The following is a 14793-nucleotide window of genomic DNA, read 5'->3' as shown; positions in this document are numbered from 1 at the left end:
ACGTATTATGAACCCACATGCTTTATATCGAGCAGGGTGAGTAAAATCCGTAAAGCCCATACGCGACATCATGCATGTGCAAATGGCTCTTTTATTGTGAATGAATCGTTTTTGACGGAGTCACGTGCAGAACGGCTACCAAAACAAATTTGTGTATTGCATCTGTTTGCTAAAAGCAAGTCATTTGGGCTATTACCTACGCAGTTTCACTGTTTCCTACTCTTGCTGCTGTCTGTCGTCACCACCAGTTTCCGTTGTCTCGTTCTGATCACAATCAGAATGTTCACCACCATCACTTCCCTCATTGCCGAGGCCTGCGGCCTCCTCCTCGTCCCCACCGCCCCCCTCCTTTTCACGACCCTCTTGTCCTTCCGCCCGCTTTTTTGGTGGGGCCCTCAGCTGGATACCTGCGTTGTGTCTGTTGCACATGGCGGAGATGGCGACGTTTCGCTATAGTCCAAATCCCCACCAACAGACGCATCGCTACAAACAATTACAATCATGAAGTGTGAGATACACATCGTACGCAAAACGCATAATCTCCTCACCTGACGGCTTCGTCACCAGCAGCAATATGTGGGCTCGTTGTACGCGCAGATTTGTCAGCTCTTGATCTCTTCGATGGTGCGCGCTTACGCTTACCTTTTGCTTTGGCCTTGCCAGGCGCCTTTGCCGGTCTTTTCTTCTTCGCCGCCTTCTTCGGTGTTGTGATCTCTGGCGCTGTCGCCATGTCAAACTCGACGTCGTCATTTCCTTGGTCTTCTCCTGTTTCCACGTAATCTTCGTCTCCGCTGTCACTCCCATCCTCATCAGCAGAAGCAGCATCGGTAGCAAGCTCTTCTGTATGCAATGCTGCGACTGGCGCCTTCCCTTTCAATCGCAGCGCTCTTGCCAGCAAATTGTAGTACCCTACTAGTGTGCCCTTCTTCTGGTACTTAGCTGGAGCAGGAGGCTTGCGTGAGGCCACTGTCATCCTAGGCCGCCTTCCTGTCGTTGCTGACGTGGGAGCTGAAACAAGCGGCTCACCCGCAACGTCGTCACCAAAGTCAGCATCGCGGTCACGCGTACCGTCGACATACGCGCGGTGCTCTTCAAGCAGCCGGGCGCGTTTTGCGCCTTCCTTCCCGTCGAGACGACGCAGGAACGCCTCCGCTTCAGCGCGCGTGACGCGGCGGGGAGGCATTTTGGTTCCGCGTTTCGTTTTGGAGAATGAATGGATGGCTCAGAGGCTTCTCGTTTGAAGCACCGTCTTTACGACAGCGTATCTCCAAGGAACTTTCTCTTTACAGTTAGGACCCCAAGCCCTGTGCATTGGGGACTAAACGGACTAAACGCCCATTCTATGACGATCCCCACATGCTTGATTATCAAGCATGTGGAAAATGTCACATGCTTCCTTTTCAAGCCTTAGTGACGGAGGGGTTAATAGTGCAGGCATGTATTGCAAATTCCTGTTATATTTTGCGAGCCGGACTGGTTCGACGAGTCGCCAGTTCAATCGGCGGAGATCGGTCATTGGTAAAAAATTAAGCCGGTTCTCATTTCGTCGCTGTCGTCTCGTGTAGCCTGGTATCGTGCCGCCGTTGATCTCTAGTCGCTGTGGCCTCGTACCAAGGTGGATCTCTCGCTGCCGTGGATCTAGTGTCGTGTGGCCCTGCGTCGCCTTGGTGCTGTGGCTCTGTGTCGCCGTGATCTCTCGTCGCCGTGGTCTTCTGTGTCGCCGTGATCTCTCGTCGCCGTGGTCTCGTGTCGTGTATCCGTGTATTTTATTCTCAACGTGGCCTCGTTTTGCTGTGGCCCTGTGTCGTCGTGGCCCTGTGTCACCGTGGATCTCTTGCCGCCGTGGGCTTGTGTTGCTGTAGCACTGAGTCGCTGTGGACATCGTGCCGTGCGGCCCTGAGTCGCCGTGGGATCGCTTGTCGCTGTATACCTCGCGTCACTCAATAAGATGGAAGATGCAGCTACTAAGCAGCACGCCCATCAGAACACGGTCTTCCACTGTCTGTACGGCTACTACTACCTCGTATACTCGAGGAAAGAGCTGGCATGCATTTACAACAAAACTCCACAAACTATTGGTAACTGGGTTCGTGTGTACGAAGAGACGGGAACCTACCAGCGTATCACAACAAAGTCTGACAGGAAAAATTCAGACGAGCAACACCTTAGGCTTCGTGGATTTTTTTAGGAAAGACCACTGTCATATCTTGACGAGGCTCAAGATTCATTTCGCAAGCAGTTTCAGCTTAGCATATCAAAGACATATGTATAGAGAATAATACACGATTTTGGTCTCACTTGAAAAGTATTGGAGCGCCGCGCGATTCATATGTAAGAGCGTGACATCTTTCGTTTCGCTGAAGAGCTTAGCCACATTAACTGGACACACCAGAATATTGTCTTTCTGGACGAAGTATCGTTTGACAACAGGGGAATGCTGCGGAAGCGTGGCTACGCTCTTCGAGGGCATAAGGTGGCAATTCGCGGTGAGTTTCAACGGAAGCCAAGGGTCTCGTTGCTTGCTTTCATTAAAATTAAAAGTGTCATTGATTACTACGCCACTGTGGGGACCTTTGATCGTGTACAATTCGTGCGATGCTGCCAAGATTTTGCGTACTTCAAGAGGGCGGGGGTTCAACCTTACCCAAGGTTAAATTTGGTGTGGATACTTGATGGGGCGTCCATCCACCGACATCCTGAAATCGTGCACTATCTTAGAAGCATTGAAATTGTACCGATTTTTCTTCCTGGTTATTGCCCGTTTTTCAATCCTGTTGAATTTCTGTTTGGCTACGTGAAGAATGCGTTCCAGCGCTTCTACGTGGAGTCCAATGATCGTGATTTGATTCCTTTCATCGTGGAGACGTTCCGGCGCTTTGAAAGGGTCAGTATGGCCCGAGTATTTGAACACTGCGGCTGGATGGTTGACGGTACATTCAATTCTATCGGACCATTGTCATCCGAGACGCGAGCAGCTCCAGAAATGCATCAAGATTTAATCGAGATTGAGGAAAATTTAGATGAAGATGTTTTAGGATTTCGTACGCTTAGTTTGAATGCTTCTGATGAGTAAAATAAAAAAACTCAGAAATATATGCTAGTACTGGAACAACCCGGTAGCTATTGGTGCTCGATGTCTTCAACATTTTCCATGTTCTCCAACGGATCGGCCAGTTCGTCTTGATTGGGAAGGTCGATGTGGTGAAGGAACGACTCGATCTGAGCCTTGCGTGTCGGAAGGCTTATTTCGAAGCATTCCAAACGTCGCCCATATGCATCCCAGTCATTGCGAAGGCGAACAGCCTCGGCAATGGATGCATTCACACAGTCGAGCGCCATGTGTGTTGATTGGTTGATACTATTGAGATGCTCCTGAATCCGAGAATCACTTGCTCGGAGGAGCTTCAAAATGCGTGAAGGCGGTGGAGCTCGTACTGCATCATCCCATGTGGAGCGATCGAGCGTCCGAGTCACTTCATTTGCCCACATTCGCCAAACTATAGCTTCACCAACGTAAGTAGCCCCCATGTGTCCTGTAGACGACTCACAATCCCACGAAGCGAGACCTCAGCTGATGCACCAGCTCTGTCAGTTTCTGCAGGCCGGATGCAGTCTTTCATGAAGGTCTGACGATCTTGCTTCCTTCCGATTCCAACTCCATAATCGTAGATAAGCAGAGTGACAGGTTTGTCGTTCATAGATTGAAGCCAAATGTTCCAGTCTCCCTCGGATTTTGAGCTTTCGACAATGCGTTTTTTCACCTTATATATCATGAGCTTGGTGCGTGTAGCAGGCTCAATGGTCCAAGTCCCGTCGGTTTTCACTGCCCTGCCTTTAACTTGAGGGCTGAACTGTTCCCAAAGTTTCTGCAATATCTCTTGGAACGAAGTTCCGCCAGCAACAAAAGGATCCAGATTGTTGCCGGGGGAGTCGCGCTCGCCAACTGTTGCCTTCACGATCGGCTGGACGACCAGCCGGTAGACGTGGGAGGCCACGAGCTGGTAGACTTCACTTGAGACCGGGCTGCGGCGCCGTTCTGGATATGGAGAGACTCGGACGTGCTCTTGCGATGCTGGTGCTGGTGATGTCGTCGACATCTTCGAGACTGGCAGCGTCAAAAGAAGTCCCTCCCATTTTGCATCGAAATCATATGCTCTTTAGTGGTCGAGCGACTGACGCTCGATTGAGATCGATCGATTAATCCAGTCGGTCTGGAAAATTTTGAGTAGAACCCACAATAGCACCCCACAGGACACTACTCGGAAGGGGGCTTTTATTCGGGCGCATCCGTTAGCATCAGTTTGTTTTACGGGGTCTCATATTAAGGTCCATAGGAGATTGAGAAATCGCGATTTTTAATCATCTATCACGCCATATTAGATGATAGAGCATCATTGTAATCGGAGTTAGGCTGCCGTTTAAACTGTCCAGCAGAATAAAAACTCATTATTCCCAGAGATCCATGTCCGGGAAGCACAAGACTAACGACGATGCAGATGAGACCAACCCGTTCTCGCAGTACTATGGGATGCTGCTACATCAACAGAACATGCTACAAGATCACGTACGCACGGGAACCTACGAGCGCGCAATGCTCTCCAACCCGACGGATTTTCGGGACAAGGTGGTGCTAGACGTAGGCACCGGCTCGGGTATTTTAGCCTTCTTCGCTATCAAGGCGGGTGCTCGTAAAGTGTACGCCGTCGAGCTGAGCAACATGGCTGAATGTGCTCGGGAGCTGGTAGCCGCCAACGGTCTAAGCGATCGTATCACAGTCATCAAGGGTAAGATGGAGGAGGTGGAGCTTCCTGAGCTGGTGGACGTCGTGGTGTCGGAGCCCATGGGCTTTTTTCTCGTACACGAGCGCATGCTTGAGACTTTTGTAACTGCTGGTAAGCAGTGGCGGCAACCGGCGCCCAGCTTCAAGATGTTTCCGTCCACAGGCACCATGTTCGTGTCGCCATTCTCGGATGATAGTATATACCGAGAGCAGATGGCCAAGGTGGCGTTCTGGCAGCAGCAAAACTTCTACGGCGTCAATCTGTCGAGTCTTCGGGCGCAAGCCATGGACAACCACTTCTCACAGCCCGTCGTTGGATATTTCCCTCCGGACATTTTACTGAGCTCTCGATTCGCTGAGCATGTTTTGGACTTCGCCGATATCACCAAGGACCAACTGAACACGTTTGACTTTCCCTTCCACTTTGAAGTCGAACGTACCGCAATCATGCACGGCCTCGGCTGCTGGTTCACCGTCGATTTCTTGGGATCAGATGCGCGTGTAGTGCTCAGTACGGCACCACACGACCCAGGAACGCATTGGTATCAGTGCCGACTTCTACTCGCCACCCCGATAGCAGTCAACGCGTCGCAAAGTATTAGCGGCAATCTCCACTTCGTCGCAAACAAAAAGTTCAGCTACGATATTGACGTCGAAGGTGCGATTCTTGCTGTACTGGACGACAATGTGCATCATAACTTCTAGCTGACATTGTTTTTTTTTTGCGTGTGCAGTTCGTCTTGACGGGACGTCAATTGTGTCACGGAACCATATTCGGCTGCACGACCAGATGTACCATTATCTGCACTCTCCTGGGGTTGAGTCAGGCGCGGCCACGACCGACGGAACGCAGCAACAGAACTCGTCATACTGACGTCGTCGGTGTGGTTGTGCCGACAGAGCTTCAACGTTTAAACTGTGCGATCTTTAAAAAAAAAAGGAAGACAAGCAGATGATAAAGAAGCGCAAATACGTGTTGTATGAGCTAAATATCTCGACGCATATATTGGGAAAACAGGAGCCATGGTAGACTACGGCATCACTTCACTTGTCAAGCGCTGTCTCGAGGCCCATAATATGGTCGATCGCCTTCCTCACACATGGATCAAAGGAGGCACTGGCCGCAGCTGCAGTCGTTTTTTCTTTCTTTGGCGAATTGCCATTGAGTATTTGAGCAGGGAACTTCGCCACCTCTTCAGTAGGTGGGATACCCAGACCTTCAAAGAGTTCATTGTCCGCACTAAAGATCCTCTGGTGTGGGATGTCAACTGTCCAATAGTTTGGTAATCGCAGCTGTCGGGTGGGGGACAGACTCCCGGCGGTGGAAGCACCAATTCTGGACGTAAGGGGACGCTTCATCAACGACAAACACAGTAGCTCTGCCGTACTGTTATCATAGCGACATTAAGCAGCAAGGATTAGACCAGTTCCTCCCTCTAATCAACTATCCATCCCTTACCCGCGAGTGTATTGACTTTGGAGAATAGCCAGCGGGCCACGGTAGCGGGGGCAGCGCGACGTATAGGGTATGTAGTACTTTTTCCGCTTAGAGAATCTCGGCGTCGCACCAGGCAATTTTTCTTCCGTCGAAAAAGCCAGCGCCGATTTGTTCTCGCTGGCAAAGAACGAAGCGACTGTCAATGCCGCGACGTGAGAGCCCCCACCTTGGTTGAAGCGCAAGTCCAAAATGAGACCGTCCACGTCTCCTAATCCCAGTAAGATCGCTTCCAATGACCAGCGCATGGACTCCAAGTCGTAGATCTCAGGCACAGTAACGGAACTACCGGCCAATGATCCCTCCCCTCTGCCGTCCATTTCTATCAGCGTCTGTCCTGCCCCTACTCCTGTCGTTTTAGATGCGGGTGATCCTCTTGTCCAGGAAGGCATTAAGGCGTCGACTGTGGGCAGCGGGAACTCAACAAATCCGTGCATTGCCGTAAGACAAATGTAGCCAATCCTCCATCCCGGACAGGTCTCGGCATTTAAGATACCGCAGACGAAGCGGTTGTTGGCGATCCTGCGGCCTCCCTGAGTCAAATGAGCTCTCTCAATAGCAGCCAGCGCTAGTTGCTGGAACCTCAGCGCCGCGGCAGTAGGTAGCTTGTGACCGCGCACTGTCAGCATCCTGGGTCCTAAAGACCCTGCAGAGGATCCTGCCACACGCGAGACAGCGAGCGACGGATCGTCACATAGCGACACGCTCTCTTGTAGTGCTATCCAGAGGTCATCGTCGCTCGTGGCTGGCTGGATGGCGTCCCCGAAAAGCTGGCGCACGAGCTGCCAGTCCACGCGTCTGGGCTCCAAAAAGGCGTAGTGATCCTGCATGGCACGCCAGAAGCTGCGGAACGTCAGCACCGGATCGCGCGAGTAGGTTACACGCGCGAATATGGCTCGCAGAAGCTCCAAGAACAATCGCAGCAGGATGCCGTGCAGGGTCATGAGCACGACTAATGCGCCGCCCAATACGGGCACGTGGCGCCGTAAGAAGCTTACAGGAAGGATTGCAACAGCCTCGTATAGCTCCAGTGGCCACAGTATCATCACCTGCAGCAAAACATCAGGCGTCAGCAGCCAATCCAAGCGTAATAACGTCCACGGCTTAAGCATCGTCGCCAGCATCTCTTGCTTTTTCCTGAAGTGTCGTCGTGAGACCGCCGTGTCAAAGGTATGGCTGACGTGGACCACACATCAAGTTGAAGTGATCCAAAAAAAAATTCTGTAATTTATTTCATGGTGTTTGTAAAATTTTAATGGGGTATCTACAGTGCGCGTCGTAATTATAGCCGCACCTGAAAAATAGAGCTCTTGCGCAGGAAACTGAGACCTGCCTGCAATCGAAGGGCTCGGATACATGAATAAAAAAATCATTAAGTATTGAAGATTAATACTGAGACAATTCCATGATGGCTATGGACATCTATCTCATGGTTTAATTAATTAGCAGTGTGACCGCCGAGGGAATCAATTCACGAGCCGATGCAAATATTGTCCAAAAATATCACCCTTTATGTGCTTCACGACCTGTTATTGGTTATTCATCATGTTTACCAGTTTCATGACCCAGCAAATTATTTTCCTCCACTGTGGAAGATATAATCGCAGGAGAGAAGATGAAGGCCGCCTTCACGGATGCTCAGCTGGAGGAAGCGACGGTGAAGGTGAGTAAAGTTGTGTGCAAACATGTATTCAAAACCGGTACACGTATTTTATTTAAATTAAAATTAAAATATAATAATAATTAACACGCAGTACTCGTAATCACGCTCCAGTTTTTATAGCCCATCTACACACGTGGACTCAATTATACGGCCACCTCGTCGAGTGCCCATAACTCAGTCAGTTTTTATTATTTGACAGTGCGGTTTTGTAACGGGGTACGTAGCCCTAAGTGTACCCTGGTTACATGAAGTGTGACACTTCACACTTCAGGAGTATGACACGTCATACTCCGAGATATTTGGTACAAGGTACCAAGGTCGTTCAAAGCCAACCATTGGTTAAATGACATTGCATTTCCATAGGTAACTAACAGTTTGTATTAAACCCAAACTTAATTTACCTATAAATATACTCAGTTTACAATCTACCTTATTTGGGTCACTTCGCTCTCTTTAATAAAAGAGGGGACCTGTGAACTGCCGTTCACTGAGAGTTTGTATACTCTCGGAAGATAACTTCCTCTTGCGCAAGGTGCTGTGTGACCCCGTCACACTTGGTAGCACTTGTAGTCAATCCACGCCATCGCGGGTAGACTACCTGAACCTCCGAAGTTCGTTGCCATGGATAGGAACGACTTCTCCCATTTGAACGACTCTCAGTTCGAGTCGGTTCGGAAGATGGCAGGCATCTTCGGGATGGAGGCCCTGCAGAGCCTGGTGGTGTCAACACCGGCTGAGCAGCTCGAGCGCGTCAATGCATTCGACGCGTACGAGCAGGGCATCATCGCGCATGTGCGGGAGAACCTGCAGGCTCCGGCGGCGGGAGCAAACCCGCCTCACCCGAAGCCAATACGGCTGAAGGTAAAGCCAGGTGAAGGGAAGGAAGGCGAGAACCTTCACTTCTGGGTCCGAGAAGTAGAGCTCGCGATGGACGCGGCTCTGATCTCGACCGAGCAACTGCGTGTTGCTTTTGCACTCTCCAACCTTAGCGGTCGTGCTAAGAGTTGGGTGTACACTCGAGAAGCAACATCCCCTGGATGTTTCACATCCTGGGCTCAGCTGTGCGAACAGCTCCGAGCCGCGTTCCTCCCGGCGAACTACGAGTACCGCCAGCGTTCGCGCTTCCTCGCGTGCAAACAAGGAAGGCGCGAACTGCACGAGTATGTGCAAGAGATTCGGCGTCCCTAGTGGGAAACCCACTCAATGAACACATCAAGATGACTGTGATCGTGGACGGCCTTCGAGTGGGCCCCGCACGCACTCAGCTGTTCCGGGTGCAGGCAAGCACCCTTGAAGAGGCGATTCAAGTGGCTCTTCAAGAAGAGTACAGCCATCGCCAGGCGCGTACGCCGGCCTCAGCGTGGCCTGGGAGCTCCTTGTCGGCTCCCGGTCGAACAAGCCCCAACGGACCAGTTCCCATAAAACTCGGGTCCGCCGAGCAGCGTGACATCCGCTGCTTCGGCTGTGGGAAGATGGGCCACTTCAAGCGCGACTGTCCCGCGGAAAGACTCCGCAGACGGTCCTTCCCCAAGCCCGTCCTCAAGGGTCGCTGGCAGAAGCCAGGATCCCGGGACAGGGGAACGCAGGGAGCCAGTAGGGGCAAGGCGCCCTACTGAGGAAGAACTAAGTCTTCGTGATGGGTGCGCGGGTGGCGCGTACCACGGTGACTTAGCCCCTGAGAGTCTTCGCACTCTCGAATCGGCGAAGAGCAGCGGCGGGTTGCTCGTAGTACACGGATGTGTACGGGGATACGATCATCCCTTTAGAATCTTGATTGACTCTGGGGCGTCGAAGAATTTCGCACGCCGCCAGACGGTTGCTCGTAACAGCAACAAGTTGTCCGAAGCTTTGAGAGAAAGCAAGGGCAACGGGACGGTGTCAGTGCGACTGGCCGACGGGAAGGTCGTCACTGTCCCCAACGTCCAAGTGGATTGGCTGTCAAGTTTGAAGACTTTGACAGCCTCGACCAGTTCACTGTTCTCGATATGGATCCATATGATATGATCCTGGGCATGCCCTGGCTTGAGAAGCACGAGCCCTGGATCGACTGGCGAGTCAAGGCAATCGGTGCCAGCCGCCCTGCGCAGTCCGACACAGCTTTGTTGAGTCATGTTCCCACCTCTGTCAGGACCCGGGGCGCCCGCGAGGGCTGCCAGGGTACCAAATTATCCGGCAGATGCTTGGGAGTCGTCGACGTATATGACGACTCCAAGGATGTTTTGATGGTGGCCGCGCCCAGAAGAGGCGTCGGCCAAGTGGGTAACTTAGGTCCACAGGCGGGTAACTTAGTTCCGCAGACAGCTGCAGCTGTCATGAACACTGAGAACAGCGTGTTCAGAGTGGGTAACAGAGTTCCACTCACGGTCGCCCAGACCTTAACTGAAGAGGAAGACGTCGGATACGCTTCCTGTGTGGGTAACACAGTGCCACACGCGGTCGCCCAGACCTTAACTGAAGAGGAAGGCTTTGAACACGCTTCCTGTGTGGGTACAACAGTATCACACGAGGCCACGAGTGCCTCGGATGTCGTAGCGACGACATCCCCAGACGTGGGCAGCAAAGCTCCCCGTCACAGACGTTGTCGGCAAAAACACCGCCGCCGCCTCAAGTCGGATCCGAACTTCGTTCCGATCGACGTCGCTTCAAGCGACTCGGAGTCCAGGGCCCGGGCTCCTCCGACAAGGCCGGTGGAAGAGTGTTATCACATCTTCGATGGCGAGACAGGTTTACCCGTCAAGGCATCTGGTGTCCACTTGGAACCGTTGCCAGAGGTTGCGGAGATACTGAACCTCGAGGAAATGACGGCTGAGTCTTTCCTGGCCAACCTCAAGGCTGGAGAGATTGCTGAGATGGTACTCATGAGACCTGAGACCACTCAGGAGGAGCTGAACTCCTCATCTGTCTTGGACGAGAACGTCCTGGAAGACATGAACAAGCAGCGTCAGGCGCGCTTGGGTTCTGAGATTCTCAAGAACCCCAAGGATCCGGTGTATCCTTTGGTGACGGAGTATGCGGACGTGGTGAACAAACACCCACCGACCCAACTCCCACCGGATCGAGGCGTACGGCACGAGATTGATCTCGTGGCCCGGGCACGAGGATTGATCTCGTGCCCGGCACAAAAGTATTGTGTCACGAGGCAAATGGCCTCTCCCGCGCGAACAGTGCGAGGTCATTGATGCCTTCTTCGGCCGCGAAAAGCGAAGGCAGGCATGGTGCGGGAATCGAAATCCCCGCACTCGACGCCGACTTTCTGCGTTCGGAACCCGAACGGAAAGTGGCGTCTGGTTCACGCTTATAACAAGCTGAACAACGCAACGGTGCCGGCCCAAACACCGATCCCACGAAAGGATGTGTTGCTGAACAACATGGCCGGGAGCGTACTGTACAGTGCGCTGGATTTGGTAGACGGATACTACCAAATCCTGATGCGAGAGAGTGACATCCCGCTCACCGCGGTAAGCACTCCAAGCGGCATGCTTTGGGAGTGGCTCGTCATGCCGCAGGGCTTGTCTAACGCCCCGGCGACGTTCAATCGCCTGGTGACGCAATTGTTCCACCCTTTGCGTACCTTCGTACAGACGTACTTCGACGACATATTCGTCCATAGCCGTGCCGAGGGAGGCAAGACGGCCATGGAGGTGCATCTAGGACACCTCCGTCGAGTGTTGGACGTGATGCGAGCGAACAATCTCTACGCCAACATCGACAAGTGCGTTTTCGCGTCACCAGAGATTAAAGTTCTCGGTTGCTTCGTCAGCAACGTGGGCGTTCGGGCTGACCCAGACAAGGTCAAGGTCATAGCAGCATGGCCAACGCCCCGATCCCAGAAGGATCTTCGAAAATGGTTGGGCTTGGCCAACTACCTTCACAAGTACAGCGCTGGGTACGCGGGCTTCGCTAAGCCCTTGTCGAGCCTCCTTCAGAAGGACGTCGACTGGCGCTGGGAACAAGAGCACCAGGATGCTTTTGACAGCATCAAGGCCAATCTCCAAGAGGCCCCTGTCCTGGCTCTGCCGGACGAGACGAAGACGTTTAGCGTCGTCTGCGATGCCTCCGATTACGCCATCGGGTGTGCATTGCTGCAGGACGACACGGCTGGATAGGAACGAGTCATCTCGTTCCAGTCCCGGCAGCTCAAAGCCGCCGAGCGGAACTACCCTGTCCATGACAAGGAGCTCCTGGCAATGAAATATGCCCTTGTGAAGTTCCGTGTTCACCTTCTGGGCTCCCGGCCCTTCGTGATCTACACAGACCACGCGTCCTTGAGGACGGCGACTAACTCGCCTCACCTCTCCCAAAGGATGGCGAGGTGGCTGTCCTTCCTCGCGGAGTACAACCTCCGCGTCGAATACAAGCCGGGCAAGCTCAACGTGCTTGCGGACGCCCTCTCTCGGCGTCCTGACTATGTGTTGGCCCACATCACACGGGTGACAACGGATCTATATGATCGGATACGCATGGCGTATCGGGATGATGAGGCTGTCGCGCCTATCGTCAAGTTCCTCACGGCAGGAACGAGCGCGAAGTCCGACTGGCTCTCGTCGCGACAGCGCTCACGGCTCCACCGATATGAGTTGAAGGAGGGCCTCCTCTATTATCGGGTAGAGCCCACTGATCCTCCACGGGTGGTTGTACCCAACGACGAGGATCTGAAGTTCGACATCCTCGCGGAGGCGCATGACGCGCCCTCCAGCGGCCACTTGGGCCGCGAGAAGACCTTTCTGTCGGTCTCTCAGTCCTTCTGGTGGACCCACATGTACAAGTGAGTCGCCCGGTACGTCAAGACATGTGAAACATGTCAGCGGGTCAAACCCGCAGGGCACTCTTCGGCTTCACTACAGAGCCTGCCCGTACCGGCTGATTGTTGGAAGTCGATGAGTCTTGACTTCATCTTTGGGCTTCCCGCCGACGGACACGGCAACACCGGAATTTTGGTGTTCGTGTGTCGGCTGAGCAAGATGGTACATCTTGCTCCAGTTCCCGTCACTGTAACGGGCGAAAAAACCGCAAGGTTGTTCGTCGATGGCGTGTTCCGCTATCACGGTCTCCCGGAGACGATTGTCTCGGACCGAGACCCGCGGTTCACTGCTGCGTTTTGGAAAACGCTGTTCCCTTTACTAAGAACTCGTCTGCAGATGTCCACTGCGGATCATCCGCAGACAGACGGCCAAACAGAGCGCGTCAATCGAGTGCTCGAGGACACTCTGCGCAGTGTGTGCGCGGCAGCGCCACGTACGTGGTCGTCGCAGCTTCCAGTTGTTGAGTTTGCGCTCAACAACGCGGTGCACGCGTCCACGGGGTTCACGCCGTTCTACTTGAACGGCTTCCGCCACCCCAGAGTGCCCCTCACTCTTCGAGGAGACACTGACTCCTCTATTCTAAGTGGGGGAGAGGCTCGGAAAGCCCTTTCCTCCCAGGTCTCGGATGTGAGACCAGTTTCGCTGCGGAAACAAGTGGAATCCTTTATGGATACCAAGCTGAGCATTGTCAGCAGGGTCCGCGATGACATGGCAGCGGCCCAAGATAAACAAAAGGAGTACTCAGACAAACAAGGAAGAGGAAACTTAAGTATATTTGAGGTTGGTGACTTAGTGTTGCTAGACACGAGGAACCTACCTCTAGACACTGTTAGCTCTGTCGGCAGCAACAAACTGAAGCACCGCTTCATCGGACCTTTTGCAGTCCTGGCCAGACATGGTGCGTCGTACACCATCGACCTTCCAAAGTCAATGACGACGCACCCGACGTTCTATGTCGGACGTCTTAAGCGGTACTTTGACCCGCAGGGGGTTGCTGACTCGCAGATCCCTCTTGACCCAGCTCCTCGAAGCGAGGGCCGGTCACAGTCGTACGCCGGAGGGGCTCCATACGAACGGACCCCGGCGCCATACGCCGAGTACGCTGAGTACGCCGGGTACGCACCATACGCGTACGTCTGGGCGTGTGCCGCAGGCGGCTCCGGACGTGGCAACAAAGCCTCGATCCGTCGGATCATGCGAAAGGCCTCGTCCAGATCGGACGAAGAGGCCCAACGATCCACCCGCAGGTGCAGGCTCGCGACCTCTCGCTCCACCAGGTCCAGGCGGCCCGCAAGACGAGCAAGCTCGCCCTGATTCCCGGCCTGGGCGGCAGCATTACCGCCAGTCCCAAGGCCAAGTGCAATCTCAAGCACGAGGACACGTTGACGGAGGCGGTCAACCTCAGGGTCCTGTGTCGGACCCGCAGTCGGAGCACTCGGACGAGAGTGGCTCTCGGGAGGCGCCGAGTACTCGTACTCGTACGAGGGCACCTCCGCCCCTGCTTGACCGGAATTTAGAAGCCCACTTCCACGTGGAGCGGATCCTCCAGGAGCAACGGTGTCGCGGCAAGCGACAGCTCCTCGTGAAGTGGAGGGGTTATGCCCACTCCGAGAACTCGTGGGAGCCGATTGAACGGCTCCTGATTGACTGCCCGAAGGCTGTCGCAATCTGGGAACAGAAGCGGCGGCAGCTTCATAAGTAGTCCGGGGCTTCTTGCCTGAACGGGGTACGGTCGATGAATACATACCGTACCCGCGCTCATCGTGAGCGCTAGAAGCCGCGCGCTTCAGGATGTCCCTTGGCAGCATACGCTTGCTGATCAAGTGGGCAAATCTCACACGAAGATCACGCTGGTCCAGGATGTGGGACAGCTGCTGATCTTCATGGAGTTACCATAACTCCGTGGGCGAGTACTTGAGAGTCTCCACCCACGCCCAGAACATGTCCTCACAAGAACTTCACGTGGGACAGTTCTCGGGCATAGCCCAGGGGTATCCCCAAACAGGATAGAGACCACCCCGGATCTCGGTCTTCTTACGACAAGTCGTGAAGT

At 53.6% G+C, this 14793-nt stretch overlaps 3 protein-coding genes across 3 annotated transcripts; 1 reads left to right on the top strand and 2 right to left on the bottom strand.

Moving 5' to 3' along the window:
• Window positions 1-3120: 3120 nt before the first annotated feature.
• PITG_15983 (uncharacterized protein) lies at window positions 3121-4097 on the bottom strand (the record flags this gene model as incomplete). The annotated part of the gene is made up of 2 exons (XM_002897725.1): window positions 3121-3372; window positions 3762-4097. 2 exons carry the CDS (start codon window positions 4095-4097, stop codon window positions 3121-3123), a joined length of 588 nt encoding a protein of 195 aa, XP_002897771.1.
• Window positions 4098-4528: 431 nt separating this feature from the next.
• PITG_15982 (histone-arginine methyltransferase, putative) lies at window positions 4529-5654 on the top strand (the record flags this gene model as incomplete). The annotated part of the gene is made up of 2 exons (XM_002897724.1): window positions 4529-5438; window positions 5515-5654. 2 exons carry the CDS (start codon window positions 4529-4531, stop codon window positions 5652-5654), a joined length of 1050 nt encoding a protein of 349 aa, XP_002897770.1.
• Window positions 5655-5824: 170 nt separating this feature from the next.
• Window positions 5825-7399, bottom strand: PITG_15981 (uncharacterized protein; the record flags this gene model as incomplete). The annotated part of the gene is made up of 2 exons (XM_002897723.1): window positions 5825-6167; window positions 6240-7399. 2 exons carry the CDS (start codon window positions 7397-7399, stop codon window positions 5825-5827), a joined length of 1503 nt encoding a protein of 500 aa, XP_002897769.1.
• Window positions 7400-14793: the final 7394 nt, after the last annotated feature.

Source organism: Phytophthora infestans, genomic scaffold (assembly GCF_000142945.1).
Source record: "Phytophthora infestans T30-4 supercont1.41 genomic scaffold, whole genome shotgun sequence".
Classification (NCBI taxonomy): Eukaryota; Oomycota; class Peronosporomycetes; order Peronosporales; family Peronosporaceae; genus Phytophthora; species Phytophthora infestans.
Note: the sequence above shows the minus strand (reverse complement) of the source record. Positions and strands in the feature narration are given on the sequence as shown.